The following is a 17,196-nucleotide window of genomic DNA, read 5'->3' as shown; positions in this document are numbered from 1 at the left end:
GAAAACCTATACTTTGTCTCAGGCGAGTTTCCCATTCAAATGCATGTAACAGTGAGAATCACACTGTCTTGGCCGTTTGAGCTAAGATTTTAAAATTATTCACATAATGAAAACCTATACTTTGTCTCGGGGGAGTTTCCCATTCAAATGCATGTAACAGTGAGAAACGCATTGTATTGGCGAAAGAAAGCGTTTTTCAACAACTTCATATAAATCGCTGTAACTTTTGATAGAAGACTCAGACACACATGTTTATGGCTTTATCTTATAGAACTCAATATCTCCGTGCTGGGCAAACAGGTTTTGCAGCCGTTTGAGCTAAGATTTTAAAATTATTCACATAATGAAAACCTATACTTTGTTTCAGGCGAGTTTCCCATTCAAATGCATGTAACAGTGAGAAACACACTGTCTTGGCGAAAGAAAGCGTTTTAGAACAACTTCATATAAATCGCTGTAACTTTTGATAAAAGACTCAGACAAACATGTTCATGGCTTTATCTTATAAAACTCAATATCTCCGTGCTGGGCAAACAGGTTTTGCAGCCGTTTGAGCTAAGATTTTAAAATTATTCACATAATGAAAACCTATACTTTGTCTCGGGCGAGTTTCCCATTCAAATGCATGTAACAGTGAGAAACACACTGTCTTGGCGAAATAAAGCGTTTTTCAACAACTTCATATAAATCGCTGTAACTTTTGATAGAAGACTCAGACAAACATGTTCATGGCTTTATCTTATAAAACTCAATATCTCCGTGCTGGGCAAACAGGTTTTGCAGCCGTTTGAGCTAAGATTTTAAAATTATTCACATAATGAAAACCTATACTTTGTTTCAGGCGAGTTTCCCATTCAAATGCATGTAACAGTGAGAAACACACTGCCTTGGCGAAAGAAAGCATTTTCGTACAACTTCATATAAATCGCTGTAACTTTTGATAGAAGACTCAGACAAACATGTTCATGGCTTTATCTTATAAAACTCAATATCTCCGTGCTGGGCAAACAGGTTTTGCAGCCGTTTGAGCTAAGATTTTAAAATTATTCACATAATGAAAACCTATACTTTGTCTCGGGGGAGTTTCCCATTCAAATGCATGTAACAGTGAGAAACGCATTGTCTTGGCGAAATAAAGCGTTTTTCAACAACTTCATATAAATCGCTGTAACTTTTGATAGAAGACTCAGACAAATATGTTCATGGCTTTATCTTATAAAACTCAATATCTCCGTGCTGGGCAAACAGGTTTTGCAGCCGTTTGAGCTAAGATTTTAAAATTATTCACATAATGAAAACCTATACTTTGTCTCGGGGGAGTTTCCCATTCAAATGCATGTAACAGTGAGAAACGCATTGTCTTGGCGAAATAAAGCGTTTTTCAACAACTTCATATAAATCGCTGTAACTTTTGATAGAAGACTCAGACAAACATGTTTATGGCTTTATCTTATAAAACTCAATATCTCCGTGCTGGGCAAACAGGTTTCGCAGCCGTTTGAGCTAAGATTTTAAAATTATTCACATAATGAAAACCTATACTTTGTTTCGGGCGAGTTTCCCATTCAAATGCATGTAACAGTGAGAATCACACTGTCTTGGCCGTTTGAGCTAAGATTTTAAAATTATTCACATAATGAAAACCTATACTTTGTTTCGGGCGAGTTTCCCATTCAAATGCATGTAACAGTGAGAAACGCACTGTCTTGGTGAAATAAAGCGTTTTTGTACAACTTCATATAAATAGCTGTAACTTATCTTATAGACTTCAATATTCCCGTGCTGGGAAAACAGGTTTTGCAGCTGTGTGAGCTAAGATTTTAAAATTATTCACATAATGAAAACCTATACTTTGTCTCGGGCGAGTTTCCCATTCAAATGCATGTAACAGTGAGAAACGCACTGTCTTGGCGAAAGAAAGCGTTTTTCATCAACTTCATAGAGCTTGCTGTAACTTTTGATAGAAGACTCAGACACACATGTTTATGGCTTTATCTTATAGACTTCAATATCCCCGTGCTGGGCAAACAGATTTTAAAGCTGTATGAGCTAAGATTTTAAAATTATTCACATAATGAAAACCTATACTTTGTTTCGGGCGAGTTTCCCATTCAAATGCATGTAACAGTGAGAAACGCACTGTCTTGATGAAAGAAAGCGTGTTTTGAAAACGTCATAAAGATAGCTGTAACTTTTGATAGACAGTCGCCACATATTTATGGATTTGCCTTATAGAATTCAACATACCCGTGTTGTGCAAACATGTTTTGCAGTTGTTTGAGCAAAGATTATGAAGTTATTCACAAAATTAAAACTCTGACACTGTAGCGTTGACATTATAATCCAAAATCTGTTCCACTTAGAGGCATGCACACCTTGTTTTCCAACGATTTTACATTGGAGCGGCAAGATCCAAATTTCCTTTGACCATTTCATTCTTTGCAAGCACTCAGATGAAAATCCACCTGAAACTCTTCAAATAATCAGTATAATGTCCTTAACCACATAAAATCTGTCATAGGCACAATACAGGGCTTGCTTTGTGGCAGGTGAATCGGCAGTTATCTGGCTGGCATTCAAGCTCTAAAGCTTTTACCCAGGCCTTGCTTCCACCTCAAACTCCCAAGGTCAAGGTCCCAAGTACCTCTGGGAGCAGTCTGACCAGGCAGAGGAGGTAGAAGCTCAACATTATCTTAACTGACTTTGATTGCATGAACTTGGTCACCTCATTGTATTTTGTGTGATGCTCGAGCGGTCCAGGCTGATTTCCATCCTCTACATTGGCAGTATACACCTTATAGTAACTTTTTACTAGATGGCCACTGTGCAGCAGTCATACACTGCTCTTTACTTAGTAGCCATCAGTACTAACCTGTTTATCCTGTACTAACCTTCAGAGGATCTTCCTTTTAAATAATAAAGTCTACCTCAGTCTGCAGCCTTTTTCACAACATGAAAAAACAATGATTGACTTTTAGTTAGCAAAACACTGTGACAACAGTTGTACTGGATAATATTATACAAATTAAAGAGACATACACGTTATGGGAGTGATTTATTCCATGATGCAGGTTGAGTGCACTATGCTTCCTGAAAAGAACACAGTTGATTTTAATTGCAAAACCAAAAGATCGAACAGAACAGAGAAAAATGAAAGGATAGAGTCGTGGTTATAATTACACTGCTGTTTCACATATGCTGTGTACCATATGTGAAACTCCTTGACTACTACACTGGAACATCATAACTCCCATTTTCCCCTGTGTTTAAGGGGACATTGATACAAAGATGACACATCACTAGAAAACTAAACAAAAATATGAGCAGAATATGTACAAAAGATGAATCAAACCAGGAGGAGTGAACACGATCTGCTGCATCGAATACAAGATGGACCAAAGGGTGGTGACAAGACCTCTTGACACATCTGTAGACTTGTTCAGCTGCTGTCTGGTGCATTGTGACAGCAACTGCTCACATTAGTTCAATTAAAAAAAACATAAAATGACTGTCAAAAGGTAACAGAAACACTCATTTGTGTTTTACATGGGCTGGAAAAGAAAAACTGACAGTATATCAAAAATATCCATCTACATTGCTGTCACTGTGTAACTGTGAGCATCTTCATAAGACAAGAAAATTATTTCCAGTTAACAATAAAGACAGTGAAATATTCCATGACATTATAATGAAAATACCCAAAAATGTAAAGCAGGCAATGATGCTGAGGAAAGTGGAAACAGTGAGATGTTGTTCAAACCTGGGAAACTCTGTGGCAGGAAACTCCAGAAAAAGAGGGGTAAAAAAAGTGATGTATTTTGGTATTAGTGTAAAACACACACACAAAGGGATATTTACAAAGCGTAAATCACCGATCATATTTACACATTTAAAATGAACCAAACTTTTAAGGAGACGTGATTCCACCACAAGCTTTGCCTAATATAGGCTGATACAATAAAATATATCAACTACAGCTTCCCTCCAATGACGGCAACCTTTGTCTCCAGGGGGTCTGCTCTGACCCAGAAAGTGTTAGGACGGGGATGAGGACAAGGAGAAAGGGCTATACTGTTTCCAGAAATAACTAAATAACAGGAAATGTCACTGAGCAGATCTGCGTCTGCTGTTTCAGGCACCATGGGACAGACAAAGGTGAAACTGATCAGAAACATCACAGACCACACATCTGTAAATTTTGTTACTTTTAAACAGGAACACTTGGAGATGAATGTTTTTTTTCTTTTTCTTTTTGTTAAATAAACAAAGCTGTGTGTACATACAGTATATTCCAAAGAAGCTGAGCTGTAAGAGTACTTGTCAGTGGAGATTTCAAAAAGTGCAACACTGCCCTCTTGTGTTTGCATGTGTACACCCATCACATGCAAATTCACAAGGGTTTATATCACATCCTACATTCCATTGAGATTATTATTGCCATTGACGAGAGGAGCAGAATGATAACTGTGTGTGTGTGTGTGTGTGTGGGAGGGGGGGGGGTGCAACAATAATGGAGGGGAACAATGCAAACTACGTTTAGTGCTCACAAATCATTTTAGCACACTAGTCTCTGGTGGTTTCAACTATCTCTCTGACTTTCAGTATCAGTGGAAACCAGTCTTGTGAGACATGCTTGCCGATTGTACCTGTGTTATCAGACAGACAGTGTACAGATGAGCCTTCAAACTGAGCCACTGGCCCTTGTGTCCAGGGTCTCCAGGGTTGGCACAAAAAAAGGGGTGATTACTGAATAGAGTCCCAACACCATGGTCAGCCACTTCCCCAAAATAATTAACACAATACCCAGAAGCAGGAGAGTGGAAGAGTCCATGGAAGAGTGAAGTGACCTGACAGAGGAGGAGGAGAGGGAAAATCTAAAGACGAGAGAAGGAAAAAGGCAGAGTGGAGTCCCTGTGCTCATTAGCCAGCTCGGCTCGCCTCAACTAGCTCTTCAGCATTGCCATGGTGGCCATCAGCTGGTCTGCTAACTGTGTAGCTCTCTGCAGTTCATGTTTAGGACCACACCCGAATGAGTGCCTGGTAAAAAAGAGATAAAAAACAATATGAGAGATGCTAAAGAGACATATAAAATATACATAAAACACATATGTAAGCCCACTTACAGTTATGTAAAAGTGTTATATATGACATAAAGCAATGTATAGTATTAGACGGTGTCCTGTGACATACAGTTCTGGCTCACGCATAACACCAAAACTTCCAAAATGCACCATTTCACAAAAAAGCAGAAAAAATAGTAAAGCACATAATTATATAATTACAATGTAATAATTAATTTGCCTTCTTGGATAGTAAACTTGATTTAATTCTATGGTTGATTAATTGTTTGAATAATTCTGGACTTCATTAAGAATTCCAGCGTGCTGGCTCAAAATTGGGTATAAAAACACAAATTACGTTTAAGTTTTTCCTTCAAAAATCATTAGTTGTTCCACATGCTCTAATCAGTAAAACTCCTATATATATTTCTTTATATTGTTACATAGAAGTCACAGGACCAAGTTGGCCAGTTGCAATTTGCTAATCTCAGTGTCTTTCTTAAGCACTCCTAGTAGACCAAACCCTCACAGGATCTACATGCTGACAGGGATTTTTATACAATTTGCTTTATTACATGAAACAGAGGTAAAAAAAAAAAATTTCTAATCTTATATAACAGAACACAATCAGGCTTTAAAATTAAGAATGATTTACTTTTGTCACAATGATAGTCGTGACAAAGATAGTTTAATATGTAAATATACAAAGAATGCACTTATTATTGTCAGGAAAGAAAAATGATTACTTTAATGGTGACCGCCATTAACAATCCACTATATCTATGATCACAAATCAATTCATTACCATCATAACCATAGCCATCATATTGTTTTGTTGTTGCACTGTATTTTATGAGAAACCTTGTCATAAAATTTATAGAAATTATTATATAGAGACATCAGGTCATGTATGATAAAATTAAAAGAATTTTGGCAAGTGTACAAGTATAACTCAGTAACACTAACATTTCCGATTCCTTAGGCATTATGTAGTGCAAAAATTACTGAATGTCATGCAATATGATTAGCTGTGCTTGTTGATGGCCATGAAATGCTATGTGACTACTTTAGAAGCAACGATAATAAACCTCAAAGAACTGCAATGGCAGTAAAAATAACAAAAAGGGGGAAGTCCTTCAGTACCTTGGTGTGTGTTAGCTGCTGGTGTTAGTGGCTTGGGTTTAGTAGCAGTGGTTAGTAGTAGTCCTTATTAGGGAACGGAAGGCGGGGCTACCTCCTGCGTTACCTAGAGTCTGTGAGTCCAGGTCGTCATCGATGTACTCCTCACCCTGGATGATTTGCTGGGTGTCCTCACTGTGATTGACAGGGCTGATCATCTCCTGCTCCTTTACACTGTGCATCTGGGCGTAGTTGTGGGTGCATGGAAGCTTCCTGAAAAACAATGGGGGATATGCATCCTCAGGCCTAAGCCAAGGACTGTGGGATTTGTTGTTTTTGTAAGACGGGGCTGTATAGTCTTCCATTGCGTTCTTTAAGTGACTTTTTGTGGATATTTGTGTTAGAGACACAAGGAGGTGCTGCTGGTGGGTTACTGATATGACAAGAAGCATGCACAATGTGAATTTGCATTCAACTGTTTAGGGTTGTATGACTTCAAACATCATGAGGTGTATGCAACCATCAGGGAATATGATATTTTTATTAAAATAGCTGGTGGTAGCTAAAGATACTGGACAGATGGATACATTTTAGTTCATGCACATCATTACAAAATTTCAATATTGTAGCAATCTAACTTAAGGGATGTTTCAATTTGTGTCACTTACTTTGGTATGGAACCTGAACATTTGATGGATTTCCACACTACCCACAATGGATTTTAAATAGTCAGGTTACAATTAAAATTCAGATTTTCAGCTTTAATTGAGGACGTTTAACAGAAGTATTACATTTATTGTGTAGGAGTTAAAGCCATGTTTAGACACAGTCCTTCATTTTCAGAGGCTTAGAAAATCCAGGGTGATTTCACCAGATGCTGTGTGGTGTATCTCTTGAGATACTCCACTTAGACTTTAGTTCAGCTGCCTTCAGTTACTGCTTGTAAGTGGGTCTCTCTGCATTCTGCTTAATTTATCATGGAATAATGAAAGAATAGCCCTCACCTAGCTTGTGAAGCTGAAAGTCTGCATTTCAATTACATCTTAATTGTTTCATTTACAATCCACTGCAGTGGTGCACAGAGGCAATATTACAAATATTATGTTACTGTACAAAACTACTGACTTTAGAGCTCACCTCATGAGTTTTTCTTTCAACGTTTGATTTCCATTCTTTGTCAGGTTTTTTTGTGCCTACGTCGTTAAGGTGACAGCACTGTAAAATACATGACTCACCTTTTGAACTTATAGAGGATAAAGGCGCCAGTAGCAATAAGACCAATGAGGAAAATGACAGCTAGAGTCCAAACACCGGCACTTCCAGCTGCTCCATGGTAGCCTGGATTGATGAGCACACAGTAAAGAATGCATCACATTTCTACAATCAAAGGACAAAAGGTGAAAACACAGCAGAGCACAACACCAACAGACCCGGATGCAGGAAAAAGAAAGGCCCAGGAGTCAAACCAAAGACTAAGCTGGTGATGCTAATTGCATTTATAGAGAAAGCAGGTATATTATTTATCAACGCACCATTCTCTGCCTCTGTAACTGTTGAGTCTTTAGTAATATAACCTAGTTCTTGGAAATAAACCAATAGGATGCAATTATCATTTAAAATACTGTATACATTTACAAACTTCACTTAATATGTACTGAAGTGCAAAATACATGTACCAAAATATACCTGCATTTGGGTCAGCTAGCATCACGAGCACCTGTAGGCCTCCTCGTATCACAAAGCTGACGTTGTTGTCGTTGAAGACCTGAATGATGGCTGGAATACGCTAAAGATGAGATTAAGTGTATTAAATGTAACTGATGTTACTTATAAAAAACAAACTTGCTAGTCTGTGTCTCCACAGAGTAAAACATGCCACCACCCGTGTTCAGGCATTGGATATGTTTATTATCAGTGATCACATACCTTATCTACAAACAAGCTTCTCTTGGCTGGTTTGGTGTCCAGTGGGAGAACATACAGGTTGGCAGAGGTGGGGAGACCTGGTTTGACCACAGTAACTAGGGAATTCTGAGGTACACCTGTAATCTGGGGCCACAAGATGAAAATGCCAGTCATGTCTTAAATCTGCACTAATCCAATAACTGTATAATTCATATCCTACAGTGTTTAGTGTTAATCAGCAAAGGTTAGCATGCTAACTATGATTATATTATTATTATGTGATTATAACATGGACTATCATTATCTAACAGTAATACTTTTATGTTTTGTATTTTTATAGGAGTACCAGACATTAGACTGGACTGTGCGCTATGAAAAGACAAGAAGTTAGGTTGCGTGACACTACCATCCATTCTCTTTAAAGACCTACCTTAGCCAGTATTTTGGTGACCACCTGGCCAATGTCATCTCTCCACTCTGGGATATTTGGATTGAATCTGTCTAGGTTTCTGCTGAAGCTCAGAGGGATGACTTGGAAGTTATCTGCAGGAGCAGTCAACAAGCATCATGGCTATGATTTAAATTGATCAAATAAAACCTAAAATATTATTTTAGCAAATAAATAAAATTAAAAAGAAATTGCAAATACCTACACATTACGCTGTTTGGACTGATGTGTAACACCTTGGTGGGAACATATGTGGTAAAGAAATCAGTCTGCCTATCCATATGTGTATTTTTTTGCATGAACTAATAGAAGTAGTGTAGCTTGTTGAGAAGCAGCATTTCAAATATGTATAAAACTGTGTACAAAAATCACAAAATAATTTGAGCAACATAATGAAACCAAAGCAAAAAGCTAGTTAAAATGTACTTGAGTTCAGACAGTAAAAAAATCCGAGTTAAACTAAAATAAACTCCCTCTATCTTCAAATATTAAAGCTTGCTTATAAATAAAACAAGCACATCTCTTTGTCAAATGAATTCTAACTTGCTAACTCTGATACACCAGCAATAAAATCATGAGATCATACAATATTTTCCAAAGATGGAAAAATGTCAATTCAATTTTATTTGTACAGCGCCAAATCTCAACAACAGTCACCTCAAGGCGTTTTATATTGTAAGGCAGACCCTACAATAACAGGCAGCAAATTTGTCTCTGTTTGTCTCAGTGACTCTTAGACCAGGAATAGCTTTTAAGTTTTGACTTTACTATCCGAACTCTGACTGAAAAATTTAAGAATGTTGAAAGCTCACTCTCAACAGTAGAAGCCGAGATGTGGTTGAAAGCTATGAGAAAAAGCCTACAGTAGGACAAAGATCTGAATTCAATTTTTTTCAGATTTTTCTTAACTACCTTATCCAAAAGAAAGAATGAACATGTGCATTAAATTTAAGCTAACAGCATTGTTTATGTTAGCAAGAATGAATGACCTCTCTGCACTGAAACATACTTGTTATTACAGTTTTTCTCGATTGCTTAAACACTATCTTTTGAACTCAAATTTCAAAACCATAATGCTATTTTTCAAAAAGCACACCCATTTCCCTGAACTATAAACACAGGGGAATTTAGTGCAGGGAAATACCCTGCTTTAATACATGAGTCAGATTTGGTGAACTGTTATTGGAAAACTGTACACACAAATCCCTTTGATTTTCAGTGCTTACGCCATGTAGTCATTTTGAAAGCACTAGCATTCAATGATGTTGACTTAAGTCAGCACAGCTTGAACTCAATTAGTGGAAACACTAAGAGTCAAAATGTATCACACACCAATCAGAAACTTTGAGGGCCAAAGTCAGCTCATCCGGGTCTGAAAGGTCGAGGAGGAGGAGGCGAAGGAGGTCTAGGACATCAGGGAAGAGGAGGTGGAGGAGGAGGAGGCAGAGGAGAAGGAGGTCTAGGACAACAGCGACAAGGAAGGGGAAGAGCTAGGGCAAGGAGACAAGCGGTCTTGGATGAATTTCGAGCCACTTTAGTTGACTGTGTCCTTGTTTATGGTATGACTATGAGGGAGGCTGGGCAACGAGTACAGCCAAATTTGAGTCGCTTCACTGTTGCCTCCATCATCAGAACCTTCAGGGAGGAAAACAGGTAGGTGTAAGACTGTTCTGTACAGTAACTTCAGTAACTTTTGAGTTACTGAACTCAAGTTTTTTGAGTTTCAGTATGTTTCCATTTTTGTCCTGAAAAAGGTTATTTGACAGTTACAGTAAATGAGTGCTTCTATTTTTTTGTAGGACACAGAGGGGACCACCTGGTGGAGGCCGGTTAAATTGTCAGAGGAGCAAGAGAGGGAGCTTGTAAACATGGAAGATGCCACTAATGTAATCCCCCTGCGAGGAGGAGATTGATTGAGGATGATCATAATTTTCGAGGGATAAATGCCATTAGCCTCTCCATATTGACCACATCCTCCGAAAGAACCAATTCCAGATGAAACTGGCATAGATTGGTTCTTTTGAATGATAGTCTGAAAGAGTGAAAAACCAACAAGTGAGTTCTGATATTGTATGAAGTATTGTGTTACATCACAGCATGATAGTTTATGCTGCCATTTGTGCACTCTTAAACTGTGGTTCAGGGTAACTCTATTGTGTTAGTCAGGTTTTAACCTGACCAAAAGGAGACGCATTGGTTGTGTCTTTTGTCTTCATCATGTGAAAAGGTTTTTGAGGGGAAGAACCACAAGCAACATGACTTGCCAGTTCTGGAAATATTGTTTTTAATTTATTGCACCAATGTGTAAGACTATGTTGTAGTGTGTGTGTTTGAGGCCTTGTGTGTTATGTCTGTGGGCAAAATTTGTTTTTTCAGCAAGTGAATGGTTTTGAGTGTAGAGCTTCATTTTGACCTGAAAATACGATGTTTGGGAAATTGGGTGAGACGTTATGGATTTGTGTTTACTGTTTTGAGAATACGAGGCATAGTTTCGAGAAATGTGTTTAACCACTCGAAAAAAATACTGTAATCTCTGGCTCACTTCCACAACATGTCTTTGATCCTGTCCTCCTTCTCTCTCCCCAACCAATCGTGGCAGATAACCGCCCCACCCTGAGCTTGCTCGTAGGGGGTCATATGGGGTTGGGTTTTTCTGACAATAGTGCCTTGAAATGACTGTTGTTGTGATTTGCCGCTGTATAAATAAAATTGAATTGAAGAATTGAATTAAAATGAATATTGTAATTCTATTTTGGCCAACAGACAAATGTAACTTTCTCAGAACCTTTGATATAATAACCTCTTTCTCTTCACCTCTTAGCACATACAAACATACGTTACCGTAAACTCGGACAGTTCTTGTGTCCTGCACCATGGATCGGCTGTTTGTGGCCTGTACCGTGACTGAGACTTTGCCTGTTCCTGGGAAACGAGTCAGAAGGTTGTTCTGCAGAGTCAGGATGGGCTGCAGGAAAAATTCACAGTATTAGTGATAAAAACATGTGGAACATCTGGAAAAACAAAAAAATGGAGGTCTGGAGGTCAGAAATATTCAGAACATTTTTGGGTTTATTTAATAAACCTATGCAATATGAAACCTGCTGTGCATAATAAATTTTGAGACTATTTTAATTCATTGCTATAGTCACTGGGCCACAAATTTGCTCATAGCTTAAATTAAAATTGGTATTGCAATTGTTCCAAGCGAGGAACCCTAACAAGAAACCCCCCATATTGTACTCTGGGTCCAGCAACCAATAGCAAGAAGGCAGTGCACAATGTAACTAGTTAATACTTAGCAGCTACACAAATTTTGGTCTCTTTGTCACTGTAAAAAGAAACTGAAAAGTTTATACATATCAGAACATAATAAAAATCATCTGTTCTTTACCAGGTCTTAAAATTAAATAAATAAAACTTCAGGCAAAGTACAAAACATTTCCTATAATGCTGTGTCATTGTTTATTGAACAAAACCTTATCCAAAATGCACAATCAGAGTGTCAAATTTAAGTACACCCTTACTAGTTCCTTGGGAATTAAAAAGATAAGTAGCCACGGGGGGCTGCAAATTAAATGCACGTCATTAATTTAATTCGGGAACCCAACCACGGCCACAAAATCAGATTTTTTTGGCAGTTTTCTGGTCTGGAGGAAGAAGTGGAATAAATTCAAGACATTCTTCCTAGTAGTAGAGATCTTGGGAAATTCACCCCAAGGTTACAGTGCAATGCTCAGAGAAAGTGCAAAAACCACCAAAACAACCAACCAAGCAAAAAAACTATCCAAGAACTACATCTCAGACTCTACAGGCCTCAGCTACCATGTTAAATTCAAGATTTAGAAAAAGACTGAACAAGTACAGTGTGTCTGGAAGGGTTCCCAGGAGAAAGCCTCTTTCTAGAAAGAACACAGCAGCACTCATTATCTTTGCAAAATTTTATCTGAACAAACTACAACACTTCAGCAACTGTGTTTTTTGGACATATGTGACTAAAGTGCATATGTTTGGCCATAATGCATAATACATAAAAACCAAACATTTCAGCACAAACACCTCATACCAATTGTCAAACCCAGTTGACAATTAGGTGATTCTTTGGGCTCATTATACAGCAACTTGGCTTAGGCACCATGTAGTCTGCTGCTGCTATTATTTATTATTGTTTGCTGGGTTTTTTGTTGTTGCTACGGTATTTAAACGTAGAATGGGAGGCAGAGCCTTCAGCTTGCAGGTCCCTCTTCTATGGAACCAGCTCTCAGTTTAGATCAGTCTTAGAGATTTCTTTTTTTGATGAAGTTTTAGTTTAGTTTCCAGCATCAGGCCTAAAGTGCTGGGGAGTGCTTCTCATGACACACTGTTTCTTCCTCTTAATCACCACTTTTCACGTTTGTTTGTACACCACTCTGTATTCAATCCTTAGTTACTTAGCTGAACTAACGCAATTTTAATGGAATTCCACAGATTTTACAGTTAGAAATGAATTTATAAATGAATGACAATTGAAGTTTTTCCTTTACCTGCATGCTGTCTCCTATCCACCAGTAAAAGACAGTCAGGTTGGCCTCACTGGGAAGGACAGTAGCAGTGAGATTGACCTCATGGTTTCTCCCAGCAATGGGAACCACTTCTAGGTGTACTTCCTGTAGTGGGGCTACAAGAAATGAAATTCTATTAAAATAATAAGAAAGGGTCAGACTCTACAGGCCTCAGCTACCATGTTAAATATTAAAGTTCGTGTCAGTAGAATTAGAACATTTCTAACTGACAAATAAGAAGTGAAAAATGAAGTGAGATTCAGAACGGTCTCCACCATATTTGGCAAAGCTAGACAGATATGAGAGGAGCGAACCAACTGGCAAAAGATGATTTCATCACGTTTTTTCCCTGCTAGGTATTAATAGAAATTCAGGACAAATGAGTATAGATGTTTGTGACAGGCAGTGTGAGCTTCAGTGATGAGACATCAGCAAAAACTCCACCTCCAAGAAAGAAAATACATTTTAGAGGCTGTCTAATTAAAAGACAAGGAAGTTCACCAGGAAACCCAACCTGTGACCTGGATGTACATGGTAGCCTCATCGTGTCCAGCCATATTCTCAGCCTTCACTTTGACCTTGTAAATGCCTGGATTTTCATAACGGTGCTGGATGGGTTCATCAGTCACAGTCAGGTTCTGGTAAATTGTCCGTACCCCATCACCAAGATCCACCTGATACTTGGTGCTGCTGGTGTCACCCTGTTAAAGAAAGATAATGTTCAACAAACTGAAACTGAATAAATGAGGAAAAAGTAAAAAGAAAACAACTTTTGTCCTACCTGCTCCTGGTGGACAGTGAATGTGATGTCATCCCCAGGTGCCACAGCCAGCATCTGCCCTTTTATGCCAACTCGTAATCCTTTAGGCGCGAGCAGGGGGCAGCTGTGCTTTTTAGAGCTCTGCTGCTTGTTTGGCTCCCCTTCACATGAGTTAGATATCATCTTCCTGTAGCTGAAACACAGCAGAGGACAGAGTGTGAAGTCAGGCGTGCACTCTTACTGAAAGCAAGATTAGAGAGTGAATAACAATGCTGGTAGGTGTGAACTTGAGACAGAGCTGGAGCTGGGTTGGAGAAAACGTAAAATCAACAAGAACAGACCCAGTGCTGGACATGTAGGTCTGTCCTAGGTGGCAGTCTTCAGGTGGTGAATCTGGATCATACCAGAAGTCAGCAATGCAGCGGTCAGTTTCCATGTGTGATTGCTCGAATCCATAATCACTACAAAGACATTTCAGCATCATAAAAATTAATAACTGTTCACTAAGCAAGAAAGTTATGCTGGTCTGAGCAAATACTTGAAAAAGTAAAGGCCTCAAAGATAACACAGCATGAAGTACAGGGTGGGCCATTTATATGGATACACCGTAATAACATGGGAATGGTTGGTGATATTAAAGTCCTGTTTGTGGCACATTAGTATATGTGAAGGGGCAAACTCCTCGAGGTGGGTGGTGACCATGGTGGCCATTTAGAAGTCGGCCATCTTGGATACAACTTTTGTTTTTTCAATAGGCCATGTGACACATCAAACTTATTGGTAATGTCACAAGAAAAACAATGGTGTGCTTGGTTTCCACGTAACTTTATTCTTTCATGAGTTATTTACAAGTTTCTCTTTGTTCACAGTCATTGACATGTCGAAGAGGTTAACACGTGAGGAGCGGATCGAAATTGTGTTGATATCTGGTGAACGCAGTAACCGGGTCATTGCAGCAGATTTCAATGCAAGACACCCTACGGGACCACCCATCTCCCATGCTACAGTCAGCAAACTGCTTGCTAAGTTTCGTGATTTTTGCCAAAATGTGGACGCAAGCAAACTGTTACTAATGAAGAAACATCAGTGGCTGTCCTAGCTTCATTCAGCAAGAGCCCACAGCGTAGCACTCGCCGCATCTCACTGGAGAGTGGCATTAGTTGAACATCCCTTCGGCGGATATTAGCTTCTCACAAACGGCACCCTTACAAAATCCAGCTACTGCAGCATCTCAACGAGGATGACCCAGATCGGCGCACAGAATTTGCAGAATGGGCAAAACAAAAACTGGAACAGGACCCTCAGTTCACGCAGAAGATTTTGTTCAGAGATGAGGCAAACTTTTATGTGAATGGTGAAGTTAACAAACAAAACCACCGCTATTGGTCTGACACTAACCCATATTGGATGGATCCCTCCAAGACTGTTGGACCAACAAAAGTGATGGTTTGGTGTGGTATATGGGGTACAACGATAGTGGGTCCATTCTTCATCAATGGAAACCTCAAGGCCACTGGATATTTGAAATTGCTACATGATGATGTGTTTCCCTCTTTGTGCACTGAAGCTGGCATGTTCCCTGAGTTTTTCCAGCAAGATGGTGCTCCACCACATTATGGGTGCCAGGTCCGAGCATTCCTAGATGAACAGTTTCCTGGAAAGTGGATTGGTCGTGGTGGCCCGAAGGTCTCCCGATCTGACCCCCTTAGACTTTTATCTTTGGCGCCATCTGAAGGCAATTGTCTATGGTGTGAAGATACGAGATGTGAAGCACCTGAAACTACGGATACTGGATGCCTGTGCTGGCATTTCTCCTGTGGTGTTGCTATCAGTGTGTGAAAAGTGGGAGAAGAAGGTTGCATTGACAATCTAACACAATGCAGCACATTGAACACATTTTATAAGTGGTCAGAAACTTGTAAGTAACTCATGAAAGAATAAAGTTACATTGAAACCAAGCACACCATTGTTTTTCTTGTGACATTACCAATAAGTTTGATGTGTCACATGGCCGTCTTCCTATTGAAAAAACAAAAGTTGTATCCAAGATGGCCGACTTCTAAACGGCCACCATGGTCACCACCCATCTTGAGGAGTTTGCCACCTCACATATACTAATGTGCCACAAACAGGACTTTAATATCACCAACCATTCCCATGTTATTATGGTGTTTTCCATATAAATGGCCCACCCTGTAGTGTGCACAGTGTCCTTTATTTGCATTTATAAACAATACATTTGCTTTTGTTTCCGCATTCTACTTTCAGATACAATAATAGAGGAAATATGATGTAATCTGAAACCAGTTCAGTGCATATTTACCAGTTGTAGTCTTTCTCAGTACACTGGCAGGGTTTGTTGGTCAGAGCTGATGTGTAGCTTTTTCCTTTTATGCAGAATGCAGTGTCCTTCCTCTTCCTGAACGTCCGCTCCTGGCCCATAATGCACTTTTCCTCCTAAGGGTGATAAAATCCATGTGCACACTCTGTAGCCACTTATATGTTTGTACAATCTGATACAACCAAACACAGCTCGAGAGCCATGACCTTAGAAATAGATAATTTCCCTTGGAAACTTCAAAAAGCTAGAATCTATAACACAGCTTAAATCATGTGAATGTGCTGCATCTCTGTGTGAGTCCGTGTGCATTACCTTCTGATCTGTGAACTGCCAGGAGTCATAATCAGACTCAGTGCACTGACGGGGAAAAGACTGCCTAAAGTCCACTTTCACCAGCTCCCAGTCTGACCTATAGCTGATGTGGCCAAACACACTGCAAGAAAACACACACACACACACGCAGTATAACGAAAAAAGCCTTTTTTTGTCGGCACAAAGGAAAGTCTGAACATCAGGCTTTTTTCATTTTTTAGCATCAACACCTAAATGGTAAAGACAGGATATTTCCTTAATGTTCTGCTTGTTTGATAAAACATTAACAACGTTCTTGCTTCCAGCTGTTTGTTAGATTCTTTCCTCTGTGTTTCCTCAGAGTCACTGAGTTGCACTCACTTACACACCTGACACAAACAGCAGCAACTTCATTAATTATTCTAAGACTGGTAATTCACAACATGTGCTTTTCTAAAACACAGAGTGGCAGTTTTAAAATGTAAGTATTTATTTTACAGCATTATTGTGGCATTATTGTGTATGATGCAAGGGGCAACACTGAGATAATCTTTACCTAAACCATCTTGCAGCTTTACAAATGGATTGTATCTCTATTGGAAATGTAGCTCAAGTGATAAAGCCTTTTAGCAAAGTCACAGTTCCCCATCCTTTCCACTAGATGGTGGTGTTCTACAGGAAATCACAGGTGATGCGCCATATTCCCATTACTGAACTCAGCTGTTTAATCTGTG

At 39.1% G+C, this 17,196-nt stretch overlaps 1 protein-coding gene across 3 annotated transcripts in view; it reads right to left on the bottom strand.

Annotated features, from left to right (window-relative positions):
* Window positions 1–3,040: 3,040 nt before the first annotated feature.
* Window positions 3,041–17,196, bottom strand: part of sorcs2 (sortilin-related VPS10 domain containing receptor 2) — a 385,062-nt gene continuing 370,906 nt past the window's right edge. The window contains exons 15-27 of one of the 3 annotated variants that reach the window (XM_085451748.1): window positions 16,484–16,604; window positions 16,154–16,287; window positions 14,172–14,291; window positions 13,852–14,023; window positions 13,585–13,771; window positions 13,053–13,186; window positions 11,374–11,497; window positions 8,515–8,627; window positions 8,106–8,228; window positions 7,866–7,965; window positions 7,415–7,517; window positions 6,307–6,497; window positions 3,041–5,037 (exon numbers count right to left, since the gene is read on the bottom strand). In XM_085451748.1, coding sequence (XP_085307874.1) covers window positions 4,985–5,037; window positions 6,307–6,497; window positions 7,415–7,517; window positions 7,866–7,965; window positions 8,106–8,228; window positions 8,515–8,627; window positions 11,374–11,497; window positions 13,053–13,186; window positions 13,585–13,771; window positions 13,852–14,023; window positions 14,172–14,291; window positions 16,154–16,287; window positions 16,484–16,604 — 1,675 coding nt within the window. In that variant the 3' untranslated portion in view covers window positions 3,041–4,984. Of the gene's footprint in view, window positions 5,038–6,203; window positions 6,498–7,414; window positions 7,518–7,865; window positions 7,966–8,105; window positions 8,229–8,514; window positions 8,628–11,373; window positions 11,498–13,052; window positions 13,187–13,584; window positions 13,772–13,851; window positions 14,024–14,171; window positions 14,292–16,153; window positions 16,288–16,483; window positions 16,605–17,196 lie in introns of all 3 variants that reach the window. The other 2 variants (XM_085451747.1, XM_085451749.1) reach the window with 2 other exon arrangements.

This window comes from Copadichromis virginalis, linkage group LG3 (assembly GCF_057382275.1).
Source record: "Copadichromis virginalis isolate Kocher_CV1m ecotype Utaka linkage group LG3, C_Virginalis_male_GT1.1, whole genome shotgun sequence".
Classification (NCBI taxonomy): Eukaryota; Metazoa; Chordata; class Actinopteri; order Cichliformes; family Cichlidae; genus Copadichromis; species Copadichromis virginalis.
The sequence above is the reverse complement of the archived record's forward strand: the minus strand, read 5'-3'. Positions and strand labels throughout refer to the sequence as shown.